Source organism: Tubulanus polymorphus, chromosome 4 (genome assembly GCF_964204645.1).
Source record: "Tubulanus polymorphus chromosome 4, tnTubPoly1.2, whole genome shotgun sequence".
NCBI lineage: Eukaryota > Metazoa > Nemertea > Palaeonemertea > Tubulaniformes > Tubulanidae > Tubulanus > Tubulanus polymorphus.
Window position 1 is genome coordinate 19,566,096 of NC_134028.1, and position 24,810 is coordinate 19,590,905.

The 24,810-nt window shown below is 37.8% G+C and overlaps 1 protein-coding gene across 2 annotated transcripts in view; it reads right to left on the reverse strand.

The window, feature by feature from the left end:
• Nucleotides 1-1,512: 1,512 nt before the first annotated feature.
• The window catches only part of LOC141904793 (transient receptor potential cation channel subfamily A member 1-like), a 45,929-nt gene continuing 22,631 nt past the window's right edge, over nt 1,513-24,810 (reverse strand). The window contains exons 3-28 of one of the 2 annotated variants that reach the window (XM_074793466.1): nt 14,160-14,335; nt 13,956-14,078; nt 13,740-13,848; nt 13,166-13,275; nt 12,956-13,003; nt 12,519-12,566; nt 12,324-12,362; nt 9,884-10,057; nt 9,236-9,430; nt 9,058-9,141; nt 8,199-8,443; nt 8,002-8,113; nt 7,284-7,453; nt 6,462-6,606; nt 6,218-6,295; nt 5,340-5,410; nt 5,051-5,246; nt 4,771-4,896; nt 4,262-4,428; nt 4,102-4,162; nt 3,941-4,009; nt 3,163-3,336; nt 2,474-2,542; nt 2,282-2,392; nt 1,837-1,952; nt 1,513-1,761 (exon numbers count right to left, since the gene is read on the reverse strand). In XM_074793466.1, coding sequence (XP_074649567.1) covers nt 1,560-1,761; nt 1,837-1,952; nt 2,282-2,392; nt 2,474-2,542; nt 3,163-3,336; nt 3,941-4,009; nt 4,102-4,162; nt 4,262-4,428; nt 4,771-4,896; nt 5,051-5,246; nt 5,340-5,410; nt 6,218-6,295; nt 6,462-6,606; nt 7,284-7,453; nt 8,002-8,113; nt 8,199-8,443; nt 9,058-9,141; nt 9,236-9,430; nt 9,884-10,057; nt 12,324-12,362; nt 12,519-12,566; nt 12,956-13,003; nt 13,166-13,275; nt 13,740-13,848; nt 13,956-14,078; nt 14,160-14,335 — 3,218 coding nt within the window. In that variant the 3' untranslated portion in view covers nt 1,513-1,559. Of the gene's footprint in view, nt 1,762-1,836; nt 1,953-2,281; nt 2,393-2,473; nt 2,543-3,162; nt 3,337-3,940; nt 4,010-4,101; nt 4,163-4,261; nt 4,429-4,770; nt 4,897-5,050; nt 5,247-5,339; nt 5,411-6,217; nt 6,296-6,461; nt 6,607-7,283; nt 7,454-8,001; nt 8,114-8,198; nt 8,444-9,057; nt 9,142-9,235; nt 9,431-9,883; nt 10,058-12,323; nt 12,363-12,518; nt 12,567-12,955; nt 13,004-13,165; nt 13,276-13,739; nt 13,849-13,955; nt 14,079-14,159; nt 14,336-24,810 lie in introns of those variants that run through there. The other variant, XM_074793467.1, reaches the window with a different exon arrangement.

The following is a 24,810-nucleotide window of genomic DNA, read 5'->3' on the forward strand; positions in this document are numbered from 1 at the left end:
TTTGCTGATAACAGTATTAAAATCGTTGTATACAAGTTAATTAGGAAGAATTGGAAATTTCTACTAGCATTATGCTAAACAACAACAAGAGTAGAAATGAATGGCCAATAAAAATTTTTTGACCGCAGTTCCCAGGTACCTTGGTATTGTAGTAACTGTAATGGTTCTTTTACTAAATGCCGAAAGGCATTGCGCGATAGCTGTCAACAGTTAAATTTAATTATCGATGTCAGTCTCCACTTATTTGATAGTATTGTTGAGCCATTTTTGCTTAATGCTTGTGAAATATGGGGCTTCGAAAATGTAAATATCTTTGAAAATGTGCATCTATTATTCCGTCAAGTACGTCCTAGACTGAATAAGTAGACACCCAATTTTATGGTGTACGGTCGAATTCCTCTTGAAATTGACATTAAAAGTAGTATGGTAAAATTCTGGCCAATCCCTAGCTAATCCCTAGAAGATTTTGCTCAACTCAAAATTTTTAAAACATGAACTCCCTTTTCTGTACAAAAAACAAAAGAATCCTGATAAACCTTTCTAAATTTATTCGAATATGCTCAAATTAAGTTGTAAACATGTATAATAGAGATGTGTACTGGATCCCCACGCTGTTATACCGTCATTCTGTATTTATGTAATTATTAATGTATGTTTTGTTCAATGCGAATTGTAAAATTTGTGAACAATCAAAATTGAATCACTCGTTATCATTTATCAACTTCGCCATAACAATCTCACGTGCCTGTGCCGCTCTCTCTCGCTGGCGGTCTATCAATGCGCATAGCACTGTCCGCTTGACTGCGTCCGCATCCACGGATCTAACTATGCACTGTTTATTAGAAACACATTGCCCCCGTGCACAACTTATATATATATACTTTAAGGCAAACTCAGCACGAGGTGTGAAGTACGTACCAACTGCACCCCTTGACTGAGAAATCCATCCTTATTGGAGCTGCAACGTCGATGTCGTACAAGTACACATCGAATACCAGGACCATACTCTCATCTGCATAATTTGCGTTTCGAAATGTGCTTCCTTTTAATCTACTCAGCACACGGGACAATCAATTTAGAGGACTTCAACATCAACCGAGAAAAAAAACTAAATACTTTCGGACTATTTACACGAGGACAAACGACCAAAAATGTAATAATGGACAAAATTATCTACAACCTTGCAATATATATCTTTCCAAATTATCTATGTATTAAAAATAAGGCAGCCAACAAAATCGACCCCAATCAGCCGGTTCAGACTGTTTGGACGATTGTTTGAATGAACGGAAACAAACAATTCTGACTCGACCGCTGACCACACAACTATATTTGCACTTCGATTTCCGATTTCAAAATCAAACCCCATGTTTCGCCCGCGACAGGTGTGGTGGGTTTGTAAAGGACACGAAATCAAACAATTAAATAGAAATCTATCAAACAAATAGATAACGTGGTCAATCCCTATTTTGAGATAAAAAAGCAATCTATGATTAAATAACATATCCGGGTTATGATTATTTTAAAAACAAACAAACAACATCAGCTGCTGCTGCAATCTAGACATCAACTAATGCTCGCATCAAGGGTTTCCGGCTGTCAGACGGGGAAGGTCTTGGATCGAATCCCATTTCCGAGAGAATGTACGAATCCTTCTCCGCACGATCTTGTTGCACATCCCTCGTCTCCAGTTCGAATTTACGACCTAATTGCTGAATAATGAGACCTTGTTTCTCTAGTAACCGTTGTAAACCTCGTAATCTATAAAAAGATTTATAATCCATATCATTGATTGATCATCAGTTTTCGAGCGGGGTTCGTATGTTATATTTGTACCTGTTTTTCTGTGACGCCATTTCTTGAACAATTGATTTTAATCTATCACTATCAACCTCGTCGTCTTCCTGTATGAATCGGGTGGATTTAGTTGTCCCAAAAAATTGAGCTCGAAACTAAATGGAAGAACACAGAGGAAAAATATGTTCAAGATCCGGACCGAGTTTTATATTGACCCAGTTCCATCGCAGCCCAGTTTCATCGGGACCCACTTCCATCGCAGCCGACATCCACGGTTCACGAGGCCCAGTTCTAAGTCCAGCACTGGTTCTCGTTGGGTTTGAATTTTCAGTTAGTGAGCAAGTTCTAACCAGTTGTCAGAATTAATTCATCTTCAATGTCCAAATATTGACCGAAAAATCGTGTATCTACGTCCAGGACCCGTATTAGCTAAAATGCAAAATCTTAATGCGGTATTCCATTCTAGTGAGAGATTTATAGTTACCCTCGAGAAACAAGACATGTCAGAGTTAGGTCTGATTGTGTGAGTTTTGAAATGTACTTTTCTCTGAAGTGAACGAGGAAATGTGGTTTCAATATCACTGATCATCTGGAACTAAAAATGGAACAAACATCTTATCCTAATCTCTATCCACTTGATTATGATCGAGGGAGGGCGGTGCTGTCGGGGATTTACCTGCATGGCTAGACGTTTAAAATATGCACTCTTCTGAATTTTATCAATGTCACCCACAGCGATACCGACCTACAAACAAAATATACAAAATTATTTAAAACAAAATTCTTCATCATTTAGATCATTTCATTTCTAATTAAGACGATCTTTAGGTTCGTTTATAGAGTGAATTTTTCTAATCACCATTCAAATAATATGAGAAATTTTGGATAGGCAGTAGATAGACTATAATATTCGGGTAATGTTATCCCAAAACGACCTCCAAAATAGGGCAAGCTTTATTTTTTTTCAAACCCCGCAACGTGATCACTGAATTAGTATTGAAATCAATGTTTTGAGTTTTAAGAGAAAAAAATATTACAAAAGGAAATAAGCATTTCAGCATATGTTCGATGATGAGTTTACGGCGGGGTACGGAGTGGCCGGGTAGTTCAGGTTATAAAGGTGTTCACGGTTTCGTAGTGTAGAGATAGTTCAGATGGTCTTGGCAAAGTGGTCCAGGTGGTTTTGGGTGTAAAGTGGTTCCTGGTCCTAGGTGTATATATGGTTCAGGGTTTCGTGGTGTTAAGTACAGGTTCAGATGGTTTCGAGGTGTAAAGTGGTTCAGATGGTTTCGTGGTGTAAAGGGGTTCAGATAGTTTTAGGTGTAATGGTTCTGATGGTTCTGGCGGATGAAATTATGAACATACCAATAGATTCATGATCATGATGGGCATCACAATAACGAATACAACCAATAGAATGAAACAATCGTGTTTGAACGGACTCAATTCTGATCCTACAAAACTATCTTTATAGTTGATTTCGCCTACAGTCATAATCATAACAGTCACTGCATTTGCTTCAAATGTCTCAAATACCGGCTGAAAATACACATCATTATTCATACACATACGTTATCACATCCCGGTCTATCGAATCCCCGCGGGTACAATTATCTATCCACTACTCCTCAACTCAGGCGTGTCTACCTATGCATGATAATTTAGTGCATTGGGTTTCCAATTGAAAGCAAATCAAGAACACCAATATGAAACACTAGGAATCAATCGATTGGTTTGATCATGGACGTATCTAGTTTAAACGTCCATGGTTTGATTTAATTTGTGTTTTCCTGCTTTACAGGGGTCAGCACCTCTAGCAGGCTGTTAATAATGCAATTACTATCAAACCCATGATAATTGTAGGCATCAATATGATAAAAATTAATAATAAAATGTTTGCCTCATGTACAAAATGGCCCCAAATCACCATCGACGATATTATCGATGTAATTGATTTCACCGATTGTATTCACAGCGATACACACAACATTACTGATATAATCAGAGAATATAGCCTGAAAATATAGAATATATCAATCAGAGCGAGGGGCGGTAGAGGAGGCAACACAACCCAGACACAGAGCTCCCAAGTGTGGAGGAGGGATGGTTCGGATTGAGATACATACCGGTATGTAAAACTTACCAATTTTCCCATAACGATGTAAAATGCACTTCCAAATGCACAAATAAAAAAAAACACAATAACCAACATCTGGAATTCACAGAGATGCAGATATTGATGTTCAGTTTATGACAATATATACCCCACACTGTGGGTTGGGATGTCAACCCAGTCACAATTACCTTTATCGCTGATTTAAAAACTGCTGTGAACATTATCAGATAAATTCCCAACCAATCAACCCTGCGAATAGAAAATTCAAACAATCATTCAAATACGTATAACAGACTGTTCTATTTGGACGATAGGGAGGAAGCGGGGGAGGAGGGGTGGTTGTTTTACCTGCGCATGTACATGATGAAATTAAACCAACTGAGGAACATAGCGATCCATCCACATCTCCACTGCATCAAACACGGTTTAGTCATTGGTGGATATATATATCCACAAGTGCTGATTAATAGTGCTAGCACCAGGTAGTTATAAACATCGAAGAAATACGACATTTTCTGCAAATAGAGAATGTAAATGAATATTGAAACATTCTCTACCCGGTAAATATGCATTATTTGGAGTCAGTGGTCACCCGTTCGATTTTTATGAAAGTAGATCTTTTCTAGCTTATTTGGGTTGAGAATCTTACTATACTTGTTCCTACAATCTGTCCCCAAATCGAGAAAGTTTGAAAGCACGGGCATATTTCAAACGAATACGAATGAAAAAGTGTTACCAATGAGTGAATCTTTTGAAATCGATGCTCAAATTTTCTAAGGGGCGGCATCTGCGCTGAACTTCGTCCAATGAGCGGGGAGGTTGGTTCGAACCCCCTTAATACGGGCGCGTTATTTTACCTGTCGAATTAGTGAGACAATCTCGCGTACAAAGAATGTGACGACCATCACCAGTAACAGAACATCGACAACAGCGAAAAAACTATAATCCTGATCCTGACGCATTTCCCTCGTCATCTGACCATGCTGTCAAAAATCACAGATCAATTCATTAAACAGTGAAATGTCAAATTATTTACTACGCAACACTTTATATAGATTCTACGTAGTTTCTACTATGTATGATTCTTAAATATTGAAATCATCATTAGGGATTAATAGATTAATAGATATACCTTACCTTCATGTAATAATCAACTAATGTGGAGTTTAACTTTTCACTTTCATTGAGGTAAATTGGACAATGATGGAATTCGTCGAATAAAGTGGCGTTTATAGGAAAATCAACGACATGAGCCGTGTAGATATTCAATAACAATACAAACATCACATAGAATAACAGATTACTGTAGAAGAGATACCGAACACATTTCACCCTGAAATTTCAGCAGAATATGGAAGTTTAATGTACATACAATACCGAACACAATATAAATATGGCGGTTACGTAATATGATAGACTTTCTTACCATTTAACTGAGAGTAGATTCTGGGAGAGAGGATGAGATAATAGATCCGTGGATTTAGCCTTTACCATTGTCTGTAAACAATCAATAAACAACAGGGATGAGAACGCCGACCTGTAAAATCCGCGGGTTATTTTTCTTGAGTGACATACGCGAACCAGCTGACGGCGTAGCCGTCAGCACTAGCAAGCGCCGAAGACGCGAAGCTATTTCGGGGGTGTTTGGGGGTCCTCCCCCAAGAAAATTTTAGAAATTAAATACGTTTTCCGAGCACTTAGAGCGATCTCGAACCCATGAACGACTATTATATTTTGGAAGGTAATGGCTAGTTCCAATGTGGTACATCCTCATTTGATGACATTCAGCATCTCATGCATTACGGGTCGAGCCCTGAATTATTGCAGTAAAAATGCGCCGATGAATGCTCACTAAAAATCATCACCAAGTAGTGTATAATATCCGAAAGCGTTCGCCACACACACGCAGCAACAGTAAGTAGACCTATATACGTTACTACTGTTGCTGTGCGTGCGTGTCTGCAACCGATCGATAAAATACATACAAACTCAGCGTAGTACAAATCACATACAAAATCACTGTGTTGCAATGAATATGCATTGAAATGCGATACTTTTACGTGACGATAAGTAAAACAGGCACTGAACGCTTTTACGGTTCACCTGATTACCGATCGCGCCGGACCAATTGAGTGAGATCATCACCCCCCCCCATACTTTTACATCATTTTTGGACTATTTGGAAAATTGATATTTTTCAATACTGAAATCCGCGGGAAACCGCGGATCCGCGGGGAATTCTCATCTCTGAAACAATCAGTAGACAATAGGCAAATAATTAGTAAATGATAGGACTGTACATACATCCATAGCGAACCATCTTTGTTTTTTACACATCGGATCATCAGGTCCCGGATCTAAAAACGTGTAATCAAATGTCACCTGAAAAATTGAAATCTTTATAGCATTAATTTGGCGGGAGGTGGGGAGCAGGGAGGGGAGAGGAGGGGATACGGAAGGGGAGGTAGGTTATGTAGACTATCCTATAAATCTTAACTTAACTAGTCAGCAGGGGAGGAGGAGGGTGGTGAGGTGGATAATGAGAAACCTCTAGATTTTTATCCTCATGATCATCAGTTGATGCTCGGACGCAGTGGTCCATTACTACTTTAGCTGCTTCCGGTAAACGTTCAATCAGTCTCTGCATCGGTGTATATTCATTCTTATCCCTGATACACATTGATTGTCTCCAACTACAATATATAAACAATCACATCATCAGGGGCACCAGTTAGGGGTGCAGGGCCTATCCTTGATTCGCTAGAGCATTTTGAATAGACTCCGTGACCAGTGCAAGATAACAGGTTTCAAAATCAATAAAAATTCGCTCTCAACTTATTAATTTCAGACAATTACTAATCAGCATGAAGATTTTGTGATTTTTTGACGCGATTAGAACCGTTACAATAATGTTTTTATACATTGATAACTAGTGTGCCTTATTTAAGTCTGGTATATGGTGATGATAACACATAAGATAACAATTAGCATTGTGAATTTTGTGATTAAATATATTTCATGACTTGTTTCGATAATTTACAATAATCATTTTTGAGAGGATGTGCACCACAAGATTCCGATCGGGCTGTAGATAACGACTAAAAGATAGATGCATACATAAACCAAATCTAGACTATGCATCAACGCGTAATGAAAACTAGATTCTCTTACTGACGGGTTGACGACGCTCCAAGTGACTAGACGGCTTAGGAAAGTGTGTAAATATACTTCATGTGCGGTATCAATAGTCACAGTAACAGGGAGCACCGACAGGGGGCGTCTCAAATACGCCTTCACAGAATTCTACTTATGAAAACTTTCAGTCATAAAATATTCTGATATAGCAAACTACATTCAAAACGACTGAAACCTTTTATGTTTAAGTAGCGCTATTGCAGCCTCATTGGCTAAACTGTTAATTGCAACGTCTAATGGCGAATGACCGTGCGAATTCTTCAATGTGACGTCAGCATGGCGTTCTAATAGTAACCGGACTGCATCAGCGTGATTACTCGAGCAGGCGTGATGTAATGAGGTGTTCTACAAAATAAAAACATGTACAACATTTACTTGAACTACTGTTATGATTTCGGTTATTTTCAAGGGCGGTGATATGATTGGGGTTATTTTCGTTTTAACCCAGAAGATGTGTGTGCGTGTTGTAAATGACGTTTGTTATGTTTTAAGATGTTCTTATTTCTATTTTTGTAATTAGTTCTAAACACTGTTTTTCCTCCCTATACCATGGAAATGGTTGGAGTGTAATGGATACCCGTATTCGTCGAAATTTGTCTTGCAACAGCTTTGCAAACAAGGAACACATATTGAAAAGACACTTATCCGTGTTTTGACGATAATACTACGAAAATCCCACATTAAAGACGAAAAAAATAGAGTCCGAAACTTTATTCAGTATTCCTGAAAATGACTATTAGTTTATAGTCGAAACGTTTAATAAACTACACGAGCTCAAGGAAAAAATTTCGGACTTTATTTTTTCGTCTTTATAGTGGGATTTTCGCAATATGAAGGAAAACATATGTTTCACTCCAGGGGCGGTCTGCCCACGTGACGTACAATTAACATACCTTTAATTTATCGCCGTCGTTAACATTAGCATGATGATCTAACAATATGATCATAGTCGGGGTGTTGCCATAGTGAGCAGCTAGTATCAGTGCAGTACAGCGGCTATCATCTCTATACGATGATGGTTTTCATTAATTATAGAACATTTTGATTAATTTAACACCACATTCATCTTAGAACATTTATTGATACTTACTTTGATGTTGTATCTGCCCCGAAAGACAACAATACTTTAACCACGTGACGATGCCCGTTAATACTAGCCAATAAGAGCGGAGTTCGGCCATCGATGTCATCATCGTTTAATTCCGATTTGCTAGCTTCTATTAAACTTTCAGCGCAAGCTAAATTATTCGATTCAGCCGCGATGTGCAACGGGGTTTTCTCATCAGTATCTTTAACACTAGCGTCAGCACCAGCTTCCAGTAGAATCCGTACCAACTGAAAATTCAATAGATAACATATTTTGAGCCAGTGGCCCCAGGATTCGATCACTAAAACCCCTTGGGTTCAGTTGGCCAAAATGTGGCATAAAAGTTTATCATCGGGATCCAGCTCCACAATTTGACTCTCGAGTTAAAATGTCTACTCATTTCAACCGTTTTAAAAGATGAAATTTTCCGGTAGGTTTTTAGTGCCCTGTTTCAACGGGTCGAAGCGGTATAGCGGTGAACATTTGACCTAACTTGACTGTACATTGTGACATTCACTGTCAACGATGTATAGGATGAGCACTCGATGGTTATGAACTCTCACAGTTCGATATTTGTTTGTTTTTGTTCGTGTTGCCTTTGGACCTTGGTTTCCCAAGACTAACCCTATTATATTGGTTTATTCAACCTCACGACGGGACGGCCTTTGAGGTGTTGCCCGCACACCGTAAGCAGCCAACAGGACTCAAAACCACTTGTCATCAGCACTGATAGTAGTTACAACAGCATCGCGCCTTATCTCACTGAGCTACTGAGCTACCGAGGCCGCTTAGATCCGTTAACTCTACTGTTACATGCGATTTTTTCCCAGAGCGGACAGTGGGATACTTATAAAACACGTACCGAATTATTGCCCACATACGCGGCGTAGTGTAAAACATTTTGATCGTTCCTATCTTTTCTGTCTAAAATCGATTTACCATTCTTCTGCAAAATACATACGTAAAAACACCACATCGGTTTAGAGACACATCCCCGGCCGTCCGACCCCCTCATATATCCTCAGGCTCCATAAACTTACAACTAACATAGACATGACAGTCATACTATGTTCACCCTCTACAGCCCAGTGAAGACATGTCTTTAAAGATGTATCTAATGAATTGATTTGCGCTCCGTTATCCAATAGAAACTCAACAGCTTCCGTCTGACCTTTCCAACATGCCACGTGCAACGGACCTAGACTATTGATGTCTTTAGCATTGATATCTGCTCCCTACAACAAACAATAAATGATTATTATCCCAATCCCTACAAAACTAAAATAACAACAAATCATTGATGAGTCTGTACCGAAAATTCCTTCGAGGTTTATAAGTACCCCACCTGTCTCAGACTAGAGTTAACGTGGGCACATCACAGAGGACGGGTTAAACCTGCAGGTTCAACCAGGAAAATGAAAGCAACCTAACTGATGAAGAAAACGTTGCGTCTCCACAGTACTAGCCGGTGATCAGTAAATTGTTCAGCTGAGCTTTTGAAATAAGAGGTACTTATTAAGGGAACTCTCGACTGAATGATCCTTAGAGATCTTTTTACTTTATAGCGGCAGACGGTAGAGGCGTAACTCTTTAGGACGGTCCGGTGTTACAGAAATAATCTTGTATTACGGTACTGGTTTGTGTTTAAAAAACGACTGACAAGACGCGGGATATGTTTAGTGAATTACCTGATCGATCAGTATTTTAATGATAACCACACGATCATACATAGCCGCTTTATGAAGAGGAGTCATTTTTTCGCAATCACGAGGGTCGATTTCCGCTTTCCAATCGAGTAGCAACTGGACTAACTCGGAGAATCCGTTCACAGCTGCGATATGTAACGGCCTCATTAGATTCGCCTGTGAATAATGAATACAGAAATATGAACACAGAAATAATGGTGATTTATCTTAGCTGGGTTGGAATTCCTTTTATATTTGTTGTCTTTTTCTCATAGCATTTCAAACAAATGGTAGATGTGGGGGGGGGGGGGGTAATGATTTAAGTAAAGTGTTTCCTGTCGCTATCTCACGCTAGGGGGTAGGGGGGGGGGTTGTTGACCTTGTAATTTGGAAAGTAATAGAAAGAAATGTAAAAACAATCTTGTCTTGTTAAGAATAAGTTATTGCCTTCTCTTTCAAGGTGAATTCTGTAAAAGTTGTAAGATCTGCATTGAGCCGTGGTGCGCAAGACTAGCTCTGTTAAGGGACTGAGAGGCTTGGTCTATTGGTGAGTCGAGTTGAGTGAGTTTAACATCAAAGAATGATGATTAAGCAAAATCAATCAAAAGCAACACCACCCGTTTCAGATGATATCGAGGATGTCGAAGAAACCATTGCATACCGTTACCGTGTATGTTAGTTGTGGTTTCCACTATGAATAACGAGTTAAGTTGAGCATATTCTTTTGTCTTGTACGACATTCACTGAACCTGAGGACATTTTGGTGCCGAAACATGGCAATGTCGACAGCAGAGAACGATGTTCAGGCCCTGCTGGGTAATTGAAGAGGCAAGAAAGGTGCGAGTGTGGAAGGTAGTCCAAGAAGTGATGGAGATGGTTATGACAGAAGATGTTGCAAGGCTGAAGAGACTACGGTGAGTTATTTTGAGAGGCGATTGAATCGGTGGAAGAAACAGCAAGAAGAATGGTAGAAGCACCCATCGATGCAGATGAGGGAGAAAACCTGGTAATGGAGGCAGAAGATAATGTTGGTGTGCTAAGGGATAATTTGTACGATATTGATGGCATTATTCGAGAACATGAGACTCAAGAAATTCCAAGGTTAGCAAATACATTTGGCCCAGCACATGCGAATAGACTCAATCTACAAAAATTGAATCTACTAAAACTTAATAGGGGCATGTTACAATGGAGATCATGTTGAGACTCATTTTGTTCGGCCATTGATAGACAATAATATACGTTTTGGATGTAGAAAGATTCCCATACCAGAAAGCTCAGGTTGCTGTAGATCTTTTGTTAGAAAGATTTGGACAGCTTTACAAGTTAAGGAATTTCCTATGTGAAGGAACTGTTGCAATTGCCAAGGACTGAGGCCTCATCCTCTAGTTTGAGAGGATTATATGATGAAATTGAAAATTGCCTGAGAGGTCTTGAGGGACCAGGAAAATCACCATAAAATTATTGTAACCTGTTGGTTTCAATCATCATTGTGGAATTGCCGTCAAGAATTCGGGAAAATTTGATACGTTCTCAAATGTTCGATCTCCGGGATCTTACCGAACTACGGTTTGGGATTAGGCAAGAGATCGAAATCCTAGAAGCCAATGGGATTGAAGATGGATTCTATTTCCTGACGACGATGAAAGGACTAACTTTCACTTGAATTCCACCAACGTTGAAAAACCACGCCACAATGTCAATACTGATAAGGTCGTCATTGGTCTGATGATAAGATGATTGCTTCGCCGGAGAAGCGATTACAATTTGTGAAGGAACATAAACGATACTTCGATTGCCTCCAAGAATGTTGTATCGCAACGTAGAAGTCTATTTTGTGAAATATAGAAGATATGTCATCATAGAGGTTTGTATGGTGTTTTCAAGTGGGAAAAACCCAGGTTGAGAGCTGAACCCTGTGGGCCAGGTTTCATGTTTCTAATGATGGCACAAAGTCCAGCCAGATATAAATGAAAGACGCTCACCCTGAATATATTGTTCGATGGCGCCTCACATAGATCATACTTGAGAACAAAACTAGCAAGAAGGAATAAAAATGGGCTTGAGTGATTCTACATAATCTGCCATCTAACTGCCCCACGTCTTGCTCTTGGCTAGCCTTTGAGGTAACTGGTTGTAGATTTCACAGGATCACATTTAGTGAAAGAAAGTGGCGAAACCATTACTGTCCATGTGTACCGTTCTACAGTGGAACCTTATTACATGTATTACGAACTCGGATACAAGGATTCATCGGATAAACAAACATAGAAATTCGTCCAAAGTACGACAATTTTGTTAATGTCATAGTGTTATAATGGACATATTTTCTGTTCCGTGTTCGCTGTAAAGAGGTTCCAGTGTATCAAGCTGTGGGCCAGTTAGTGCTGCAAGCTGATGCCAGCTGCTGTCATGTTAAAAACGGAAGCATTTACAAACTTACCGTGGTTTCATTTAAAGTAGTTGATTCCAAATCACATCCCTACGGAATACATTCGTAAATACATACAATAAATAACTATACAACCGATACTCATATAAGCATTAATAAAATACAGCTCCAGACCACAAGCTAAGAATGAAATAAAACACCAAGGTGAATACTTGTGTGAAATCATTGAGATTATTTCATACGAACCTTTCTAACTTTGACATCGGTACCTTCATTCAGTTGTAGCCTGTCACACTACAAAATGTAATGAAACAATAAAATCAGCAAAAGGAAAAATCAACGAATTTGGGACGAATTAGTTCGAAATCATCGGATTCAAACACCAGCGAGATTCAATCATTTGCTTAAACATCATTGCGCGTTGGTGAGCCAGGCTGTGGGCCAGTAGTGCTGCGACTGTTGGCAGCTGTCAGCTTAAAAATGGAAACATTTACAAACTTACCGAGGTTTCATTTTTAGTGGTTAATTTCAAATCACCCTACAGAATACATTCGTAAAACATGCAATAAGGATACAGCTAATACTCATAAAGCATTAAGAAAATACAGCTCCAGAAAACAACATGCGTAGAATGAAATATCACACCAAAAATATTAGTGGAATTAAGAATATTTCATACGTACCTTTCTTACATTAACATCGGCACCTTCATTCAGTAATAGCCTAGCACACTGCAAAATGTAATGTAACAATAAAATTAGCAAAAATGAAATCATCAGCGAAATTTAAGTACGAATAAGTTCAAAATAAAAAATAAAAACATCATCGAAGCTAACGTCGAACCGACAGTGAAATTTGCATACTACATTGCATATATACTGATATATAGTTACCTCTAAGTTTCCGTTTTGCACAGCGTAATATAAACTAGTATTACCTTCATTGTCTTTTTTACCGATATAAGAACGTTTATACTCCGGTATATAATCATCCGAATCCGTTACTGAAACATGATTTTATACAACAATTGATTATATGATTACTTGAATGGGGAGGGGGTTAGTCGTGTAACATCGCCTCGTGGTACAAAAGCCAAATAATATGAGGCAGATTTCTCGTATAGCATCAGAGCCGCCTCTCACTCTTCTCCCTCTCCCTTTTCGCCCTCACCCCCCATATGCGTTCAATATCCCATCCTCTCTCAATCAATCGATTGTTAAAAATGATCGATCACTGGAAATACTATGACATTTTCGATCGTAGGTGTTCTAGTAACATGTTGATATGGAACGGCACCGATCCCGTACAAACAAAATTTTGTTTCAAAGCACTTGGACTTCAAATATATATTGTTGGCATCAAATGGTAAGATGAAGATTAAGTCTGAAGATAGTAAGAAATAGTTTATTTAAGTTGTATAGTATTCATTGGTTTGATAATTTTATTATTTGGGCCAGGAGTTTGTACCTGCATCAATCAATAATCTCATGACCTCTGGATGACCTTCAGCTGATGCTAACATCAATGGTGTCACATCATTGATATCTGTAGCCAAAGGATTAGCGCCTTTATCCAACTATAAATGAAGTGTGAATAAATGAACTCAAAAACTAATTTCGATTTTGAGTCCATGAGTGAATCAAATAGCAGTATGCTTCTCGAGCTTATCAATGATTGACCTACCAGGATCTTACAGGTCTCCGGACTACCATGCAATGCCACCTCGTGGAGAGGTGTGCTGCCATCGTCGTCGGTAACATTAGCGTTTGTTATACCCTGACCACCGCCTTTAGATTCTAATAAAATCTAAACAGAAAATCAAAATATCCAATATTTACAAACTACATCAAATGACGGAGTTACTGACTGAGACAATTTATATGATACCTGAACCATCCACTGAAAACCTCTCCTCGCTGCCACGTGAAAAGCCGTTTTACCTTTAGCATCAACTGCCTTCACATTAGCCTGGTGTTTTAATAAAATTAGCGCCACCTCACGGCAATCGTATTTACTAGCTAACATCAATGGGGTCGAATTCTCATTACCACGTACATCCGGGTCTTCGTGTAAAATCACAGAGAGAAAATAATTTACGTATTACAAGCAAATCACTAAAATCACTAAATGGAAACCATGAGTAATATTTTAAAATGACGTTTTCAGATCAGAGGTCGAGAGGTCGGCACATCACTCATCACCACTTTTAATTTTTTCCCTTAATAAATGAGAGACAAAAAAGTATTCTTAGCGTCAATAAATAACAAAATAAAACCAGCAAAAAACGATATGAAGTAAAAAAATTAGTCGATGTTACAAAAGAAATTAACAAAAAATAATGAAACTGGAAAAGATAAAACTAAATATGGGTTAATGTAATGTTAGTACAACACGAGAATTTAAAGTACTTTTACCCGATAAATGGGTTACATTGAATAAAGACGAATTAAAAGATTTGGAAGGTTATAAAGTAATTTATCATGGAAAAGATGAAGATGGCCATCATGTTTTTGAAGTTGTTGAACTAATATTTTAAAAATAATAGAAAAATAAAAAACAAAAATAATAAAAGTAATAAAATAATAAAAATTAAATATCAAGAATCCGAAATGACTTATCTGGACAATTTAATTGCTCCGCATAGATAGACAAAAGTAGTGAGATATCTAATTAATAAAAAAATAGAAATATTGTTAAATAAAATTGATTATTTTTTTGCTTTTTTCTAAAATACTAATCCATTTTTTATAGTGAATTTTGGAATTTCAGAAGTTTTTTCAATTTTAACAGTAGAAGTTTCAGAATTATTAACAACAGAAATTCTATTCGATACTTTATACCAATCACAACCAATCAAAACGAGTACAATTACAAATCCAGTTGAATAATAAAAATATTCTTCAAACAATTTAGGAGTAGAAATAACATTACTTTCATCTTTATCAGTAACATATTCATTATTTAGATTTTCTTTTTTTAGCTTTTTTAAATTCTTTTGATTTAATTCCTAATTGCCGAGACCATTCAATCTGTTTCTGTGTTCTTGGTTTTTTCTTCACAGTTAATTCCTTCACTTCCCCCACTTCGCTCATTTATAATAGCAAAAATTGTATTATCAATGTTTGAAAATGTCATAACTCCAGTTGATAATAATGTCATAAATGTCATAAATCCACGTAATTGAAATCATAAATATCCAATCAATTCTGTCGTAAAGAGTAATGTGATGATAAAGATTTTTGCAAATTAATAATGCCTACAGAAAAAGATTATCCTTGTTATTGTTATAACAAGGATCAACATTAAAATGTTTTAAGTTAACATTTCGAAATTTTTCAAATATATCAGCCTATATCATAACATCTGATTTTGCATATAAATTTACTAATTCACCATGATTTTTCATCTTAAGATGATTCCAAATATTTAATGTCTTATTAAAAACTTCTTCTTTCACGTACTCATCTTCTAATTGATCATAAAATTGCACTTTTAATAGTTTTGTTTCTTCGAAATCATCATGTTGTTCATCGTGTTAAATAAAATGAATAAGGAATTGCACCTTTATATCTTAATAATTTAAAATCTTGTTCATTTTGATAATAATATCGTGTTGTTATAAAATCATTATCAACTAAACGTTTTGCTAGATTATCTAATGAACTTGCTAAAAATCTATAAGAATCTGAAAACCTAAAACAACCAAATTGAAATGAAATGTAATTTTCAGATGTTTTAGCTAATAGTTTGAAATCACATTTGTAGGGTTTTCTGTTTCTTCACAGAAAACCCTATTGAAATTCGCGTGATTATTAGGGTTTTCTGTTGCTTCACAGAAAACCCTATTGAAATTCGCGTGATTATTAGGGTTTTCTGTTTCTTCACAGAAAACCCTATTGAAATTCGCGTGATTATTAGGGTTTTCTGTTACATCACAGAAAACCCTATTGACATTCGCGTGTTTCTTATTATTAGGGTTTTCTGTTATTTCACAGAAAAACCCTATTGATATCCGCGTGATTATTATTAGGGTTTTCTGTTATTTCACAGAAAACCCTATTGATATCCGCGTGATTATTATTAGGGTTTTCTGTTATTTCACAGAAAACCCTATTGATATCCGCGTGATTATTATTAGGGTTTTCTGTTATTTCACAGAAAACCCTATTGATATCCGCGTGATTATTATTATTATTATTTTCTTCCACACTATTTTTACCAAAAGAACACAGGCTTTGTTACCTTACCGCTGTTTCATATACAATCCATATAATATCGTTCAGCTCACTGAGATCTACAAATAGCCCGCGTGTTTTTCCACGAATCATCGTTACAAAAGCGCTGTCGGGCCGTAAACATCGAAAATTTAGCCCCATTCAATGGGGCGAGATGTTTTTCGAGTCGTCATCCCGAAATCAACCCGCAGGCCGACTGTCACTTCGATTATCAATTCAAGTATAAATGAACTAATTTATTGCCGCACACTTCAAATTCAGTCGCGGTCTTCAAACAGTGATTTTAACAATAGCCCATTTTCCTCATCAAATCATATTACCGATACACTGGAAATTTACTACTTTAGATTTTAAAAGCACTGTCGAGCCGTGAACATCGACGAATCGACGTGTGTTACTACATCGTCGTTCCGGGGATCAGCTGCGAGTTTCTCCTCATCATGAGAATCAAATCGAGTACAAATTAATTTATTACTACCAGTAATTTAGCTGCGGGTTTCAAGGAGTTAGTATAACAATACCTATTTTTCTTTACCGAATTAACCGAGTATTTACTAAGATAAATCTTTAGTGTACCGAGGAATCGTAGGCCTAAACTAAACACGCCGAAGAGATATAGCGGAGAAAAGCTGTTATGTCGACGAGGTATCAAAATAAAAGAATATATTACTTTATTCGGCCGCGGGCTTCAACCTCTATATCAATACCATCAATACTCTATATTTCCTACAGTACATACCGATCATTGTCAAATGCACAAGGTATTTACTAAATACAAGTATATAACACATAATCCTTTCCGTATGCTGGACTCACACTTGACATTCGGAGTAAGCGTTCGCTGTGGGGGAAAGGGATCGTTCGCTGTGTCGCTTGAAGTGTTTATCGAGTTTTACGCGGCTTTAGGCCTACCGGTACTGAGCTTTACTGTCTCAAACAAGCACAGTACAATTGTTGCGTTTATTAACGGACTCATTGGATTGAACTTCAAAACAAAATTTACGATATTTAGGTGGGTTGTTAAATTCAATAGGCCTACGACCAATCTGTCCGGATGTTAGGCCTACGCATATACATAGGCTAGTAGCCTCTACTAGGTTAAGCGTTCGCTGTGGGGGAAAGGAGATCGTTTGCTGTGTCGCTTGAAGTGTTTATCGAGTTTTACGCGACCTTAAGGCTTTAGTATGGTGGCTGATAAGGGCCATGCGTAAAAAAACACGTATATGCAAATGAGGGCGACATTATGACAAAACGACAAAACTAAAATAATGCGACAAAACAATAATTTTGGTTTTGTCGCCCGCGACAATTCATTATTTTGGTTTTATCGCCAGCGACAATTCATTATTTTGGTTTTATCGCCTGCGACAATTCATTAATTTGGTTTTGTCACCTGCGACAATTCATTAATTTGGTTTTGTCACCCGCGACAAATCAATATTTTGGTTCTGTCGCTCATGCCAATTCAATATTTTGGTTTTAACGCCCGCGACAATTCATTATTTTGGTTTTATCGCCCGCGACAATTGATTATTTTGGTTTTATCACCCGCGACAATTTTTTTTTTGTCGCGGTCAAAACAATACTTTGATTTTATCGCCCACGACAATTCAATATTTTGGTTTTATCACCCGCGACAATTCATTATTTTGGTTTTATCGCCCGCGACAATTCATTATTTTGGTTTTGTCGCACACGACAATGGCGACAATTCAAGATTTTGGTTTTATCGCCCGCGACAATTCATTTTTTGGATTTGTCGCCCACGACAATTCAATATTTTGGTTTTATCGCCCGCGACAATTCATTATTTTGGTTTTATCGCCCGCGACAATTTTTTTTCTCTTTTTGTCGCGGTTTTATCGCCTGCGACACTTCAATATTTTGGTTTTATCGCCCGCGACAATTTTTTTCTCTTTTTGTCGCGGTTTAATCGCCTGCGACACTTCAATATTTTGGTTTTATCGCCCGCGACAATTCATTATTTTGGCTTTATCGCCCGCGACATTTCATTAGTTTTGTTTTGTCGCCTGCGACAATTGAATATTTTGGTTTTGTCGCCCGCGACAATTCATGATTTTGGTTTTATCGCCCGCGACAATTCATTTTTTTGGTTTTATCGCCTGCGACAATTTATTATTTTGGTTTTATCGCCCGCAACAATTCATTAGTTTGGTTTTTTCGCCCGCGACAATTCAAGATTTTGGTTTTGTCGCCCGCGACAATTCATTATTTTGGTTTTGTCGCATGCGACAATGGCGACAATTCAAGATTTTGGTTTTATCGCCCGCGACAATTCATTTTTTTGGATTTGTCGCCCACGACAATTCAATATTTTGGTTTTATCGCCCGCGACAATTTTTTCTCTTTTTGTCGCGGTTTTATCGCCTGCGACACTTCAATATTTTGGTTTTATCGCCCGCGACAATTCATTATTTTGGCTTTATCGCCCGCGACAATTCATTAGTTTGGTTTTGTCGCCTGCGACAATTGAATATTTTGGTTTTGTCACCCGCGACAATTCATGATTTTGTTTTTATCGCCCGCGACAATTCATTTTTTTGGTTTTAACGCCTGCGACAATTTATTATTTTGGTTTTATCGCCCGCGACAATTCATTTGTTTGTTTTTGTTGCCCGCGACAATTGAATATTTTGGTTTTGTCGCCCGCGACAATTCATTATTTTGGATTTATCCCCCGCGACAATTCATTTTTTTTGTTTTGTCGCCCGCGACAATTGAATATTTTGGTTTTATCGCCAGCGACAATTGATTATTTTGGTTTTATCGCCCGCGACAATTGTTTATTTTGGTTTTATCGCCCGCGACAATTAATTTTTTTGGTTTTGTCGCCCACATTATTAGCTTTTGAATAATTAGGCCAATTAATAACGTTATAAAGACTTATGCTTTCGCCTATTTTGAAGTCGATTAATCTGATATTGTACGGAAGCGATAAAGGGCCTCGAGTTTTCATGTTCAAACTCGACAAGTCGCCATATTTATGTCGATATATCGCGATATATTGTGTCAAGTCCACATGAATATGTCTACATATCGTGACGTTTTCACGACAAATTTCGCTTATTTGCTCATTTTCCACGGGACAAGCCGTCATTTGAAGACATGTCTAAATGTAAGATGAGGACGCCAGTAATATGACGACTGAGTTTCAAGTCGTCATGAATATGTCGACTTGTCGCGAGGAAAATGGTTAAGAAAACGAAATATGTCGTCAAAACGTCACGATATATCGACATATTCATGTCGACTTGACGCGATACATCGCGGTATGTCGACAATAATATGGCGACTTGTCGAGTTGGAACGTGTCATCTCCGAGGCCCCTTATCGCTTCCGTAGATATAGTGTCGAATATTAAGGTCATTTTGGCAGATTCTTTTTTTTAAAGTGATATTAAAGCGATCATTCAAGTGAACCTACTTAATGAAAGATCTGGAAGCGATAAAGGGCCTCGAGTTGTTGCGTTCCAACTCGACAAGTCGCCATATTTATGTCGATATATGGCATCAATTCGACATGAATATGTCGACATATCGTGACGTTTTGACGACTTGAAACTCAGTCGTCATATCACTGGCGTCCTCATCTTTCAGCAACGCCAGTCACATGGAGTCGTAGGTGTTCTACTTTCTGCGACGCGACACGACTGTCACAACCAACCGACGCTCTTGCGACTGGCAGAAACTAGTCGCACACAATCGTATTGCAAGCGACTTGCATCGAAACTTGCGATGCAACGCGAGGATCGCATCGTGTCACAAGAACAACCAACGTCTGGCTTTAAGTTACTGCGGAGCACCAGAAATTATCTTTTTTTTCGTTCAAAAGACCTTTGCTTGAAAATTCTTTCGTCGGAACAAAATTTATTTCGTTCGAACCAATAATATTCTATACAATTGAACCAATTTGAAAAAATCGTTAGAACAAAGTTGAACAAACTTTTTTTTGCCAAACGAAAGGTTTTTTGTTCGAACAATTGTTCGATTGAACAGAATCGTTTGAATTTGATCAGAATTTTCTTTTCAGAACATTAAGTTTTTCGTTCGAACAAGTATATTGTAAAAAGTTTTTTCTTCGAACCAAAAGTATTAAGTATTTCGTTCAACCGAACAGAATTGTTTTCATTCAAACATTCGTTCGAAAAAATTGTTTTCGCTCAACCAAATTTTTTTGCTGGGACAAAAAGTTTTTCATTTCAACAATAACAAAGCTTTCAGAATGAAGAAAAGTTTCGGTTCAAACAAAAAGCGTACAAGATTTTCTTGTCGGATCATTAAGTTTTTTGGTCGAACAGCGTGTTAAGGTCGTTTTGGAAATTTACTCGGTCTGGTATATTTTGGATTACTGTGTATGTCATTTGTCAGGACATTAAACAGAAGACGACTTAGGATACTACCTTGCGTGACTCGACTAGTTAGACCGACTTAATCCAAGATGAAGCGTTCCGTTGATTTCGGCTACAAGTTTTCGTTCAGAGATAATGCTGAGCCATTTCGGCAACCTATCATTGATACTGTTTCCTAATAGCCTTGTTTAGTATTGGCTGATGTTGTACCTTATTAAATGCTTTGTCGAAATCATAAAGAGTAATTATCGCCTAACAGTCGATTTTCCAGAGTCAAATAGGACATCTGGTTCAGTTGTCCATGGTTTCAAGAAGGTCTAATTGACTGTTTGTCGAGCTTCCTCTTATAAAACTGTATTAACCATTGAACAGGATTCAAAGACTGTGCAGAAAACCCGTTATCGCTGCTTTGCAGCTATATTTATTATTATTTTCTTCCACACTATTTTTACCAAAAGAACATAGGCTTTGTTACCTTACCGCTGTTTCATATACAATCCATATAATATCGTTCAGCTCACTGAGATCTACAAATAGCCCGCGTGTTTTTTCACGAATCATCGTTACAAAAGCGCTGTCGGGCTGTAAACATCGAAAATTTAGCCCCATTCAATGGGGCGACATGTTTTTCGAGTCGTCATCCCGAAATCAACCCGCAGGCCGACTGTCACTTCGATTATCAATTCAAGTATAAATGAACTAATTTATTGCCGCAGACTTCACATTCAGTCGCGGTCTTCAAACAGTGATTTTAACAATAGCCCATTTTCCTCATCAAATCATATTACCGATACACTGGAAATTTACTACTTTAGATTTTAAAAGCACTGTCGAGCCGTAAACATCGACGAATCGACGTGTGTTACTACATCGACGTTCCGGGGATGAGCTGCGAGTTTCTCCTAATCATGAGAATCAAATCGAGTACAAATTAATTTATTACTACCAGTGATTTGGCTGCGGGTTTCAAGGAGTTAGTTTAACAATACCAATTTTTCTTTACCGAATTAACCGTGTATTTACTAAGATAAATCTTTAGTGTACCGGGGAATCGTAGGCCTAAACTAAACAGGCCGAAGAGATATGGCGGAGAAAAGCTGTTATGTCGACGAGGTATCAAAATAAAAGAATATATTTATTCGGCCGCGGGCTTCAACCATTTATCAATACTCTATATTTCCTACAGTACATACCGATCATTGTCAAATGCACAAGGTATTTACTGAATACAAGTATATAGCACACTCCTATCCGTATGCTGGACTCACACTTGACATTCGGAGTAAGCGTTCGCTGTGGGGGAAAGGAGATCGTTCGCTGTGTCGCTTGAAGTGTTTATCGAGTTTTACGCGACCTTAAGGCTTTAGTATGGTGGCTGATAAGATAAAAAAACACGAATATGCAAATGAGGGCGACATTACGACAAAACGACAAAACTAAAATAACGCGAGAAAACAATGATTTTGATTTTGTGGCCCGCGACAATTCATTATTTTGGTTTTGTCACACGCGACAATTCAATATTTTGGTTTTATCGCCCGCGACAATTCATTATTTTGGTTTTATCCCTTGCGACAATTCATTATTTTGGTTTTGTCGCCCGCGAAAATTCAATATTTTGGTTTTATCGCCCACGAAAATTCACTACTTTGGTTTTATCGCCAGTGACAATTCATTATTTTGGTTTTGTCGCCCGCGACAACTCATTATCTTGGTTTTATATTTGGTTTTTGTCGCCCGCTACAATTTTTTGTTTGTTTTGTCGACCGCGACAATTCAATATTTTGGTTTTATCGCCCGCGACAATTCAATATTTTGGTTTTATCGCCCGCGATAATTCATTATTTTGGTTTTGTCGCCCGAGACAATTCATTATTTTGGTTTTATCGCCGGCGACAATTCATTATTACGGTTTTATCGCCGGCGACAATTCATTATTTTGGTTTTGTCGCCCGAGACAATTCACCATTTTGGTTTTGTCGCCCGCGACAATTCACCATTTTGGTTTTGTCGCCCGCGACAATTCACCATTTTGGTTTTGTCGCCCGCGACAATTCGTTATTTTGGTTTTATCGCCCGCGACAATTCATTATTTTGGTTTTATCGCCCGCGACAATTCATTATTTTGGTTTTATCGCCTGCGACAATTCATTAATTTGGTTTTGTCGCCTGGACAATTCACCATTTTGGTTTTGTCGCCCGCGACAAATCATTATTTTTGTTTTGTTGCCCCCACAATTCTTTTTTTGGTTTTGTCGCCCGCGACAATTCATTAGTTTGGTTTTGTCGCCCGCGACAATTCAATATTTTGGTTTTATCGCCCACGACAATTCATTACTTTGGTTTTATCTCCAGCGACAATTCATTATTTTGGTTTTGTCGCCCGCGACAATTCTTCTTTTGGTTTTGACGCCCGCGAAAATTCATTATTTTGGTTTTATATTTTGTTTTTGTCGCCCGCGACAATTTTTTTTTTGGTTTTGTCGCCCGCGACAATTCATTATTTTGGTTTTATCGCCCGCGACAATTCAATATTTTGGTTTTATCGCCCACGATAATTCATTATTTTGGTTTTATTGCCCGCGACAATTTATTATTTTGGTTTTGTCGCACGAGACAATTCATTATTTTGGTTTTATCGCCCGCGACAATTCATTATTTTGGTTTTGTCGCCCGAAGAAAATTTTGAAGACGCTTTGATCAATTACCTTGATCTTTCGTTTATATTTGAATCTACCAAAGGCCCATCAGCATAAGAAAATTGGGTCGATCTGACTCAAGATGGCCGTCCTATGACCTTTTTAGTGCCCAAAAATGTCAAGTTTGGCCAGAATTCTAGGTCCTGTAGCTTCCTACTGGTTTGCCATTTCTCATTGCAATTGCTGATGGATATTCTTTAGAGAGGGAAGTTTTATACCTGGGACAGGTATTTTTGATCAGCCAATTATGACGCAATTGGCGGCCATCTTGGTGTCATCAGTACTCATTCGTAGGTGGGAAAAAGTTTTTCCACAATTAATTGATACCTAAGCATATTGTGTTACTATATTCAATTGGAAAGTTGTAGCCCATAACGTGTTCTATGATTTTGGTGAGTTTCAAGGTCATTGGTTTTTGTATGTGGCCATCAGGGGGCGTTGAATAATACAATAACTTAGTATCGCTATATTATATTTGTACCAAGGCATATTTTGTTACCATGATCAATGTCAAAGTTGTAGTTCATGACATCGTCTATGATTGTGGAGAGTTTTTAAGGACATAAGTTATTCCATATAGTCACCAGGGGGCGTTGAATAGTAGAAAAGCTTAGTTTTTCCTTATTAGATTGGTACCTAGGCATAGTTTGTTACCATGATCCATTGCAAAGTTGTAGTTCATGACATCGTCTATGATTGTGGTGAGTTTTAAAGGACATTAGTTATTCCATATAGTCACCAGGGGGCGCTGAATAGTAGAATGGCTTAGTATTTCCTTATTAGATTGGTACCTAGGCATATTTTGTTACTATGATCAATTGCAAAGTTGTATTTCATGACATGTACTACGATTGTGGTGAGTTTTAAGGTCATTGGGTTTTGCATATGGTCACCAGGGGGCGTTGAATAGTAGAATAACTTAGTATTTCCATATTAAATTGGTAACGAGGCATATTTTTCTACAAAATCATAGCTGCTCACATGTTCTATGATTGTGGTGGGTTTCAAGGTCATTGGTTTTTGTATATGGTCACTAGAGGGCGTTATGTATTGAAATTGTTAGATTGTTGAGCATTTGAAACCACTGCCCAAGTGAGCATGGTGTCCCTGGACCCCTAGTTTGGTTTTGTCGCCTACGACAATTCATTATTTTGGTTTTGTCGCACGCAACAATTCAATAGTTTGTTTTTGTCGTCCGCGACAATTCATTATTTTGGTTTTATCGCCCGCAACAA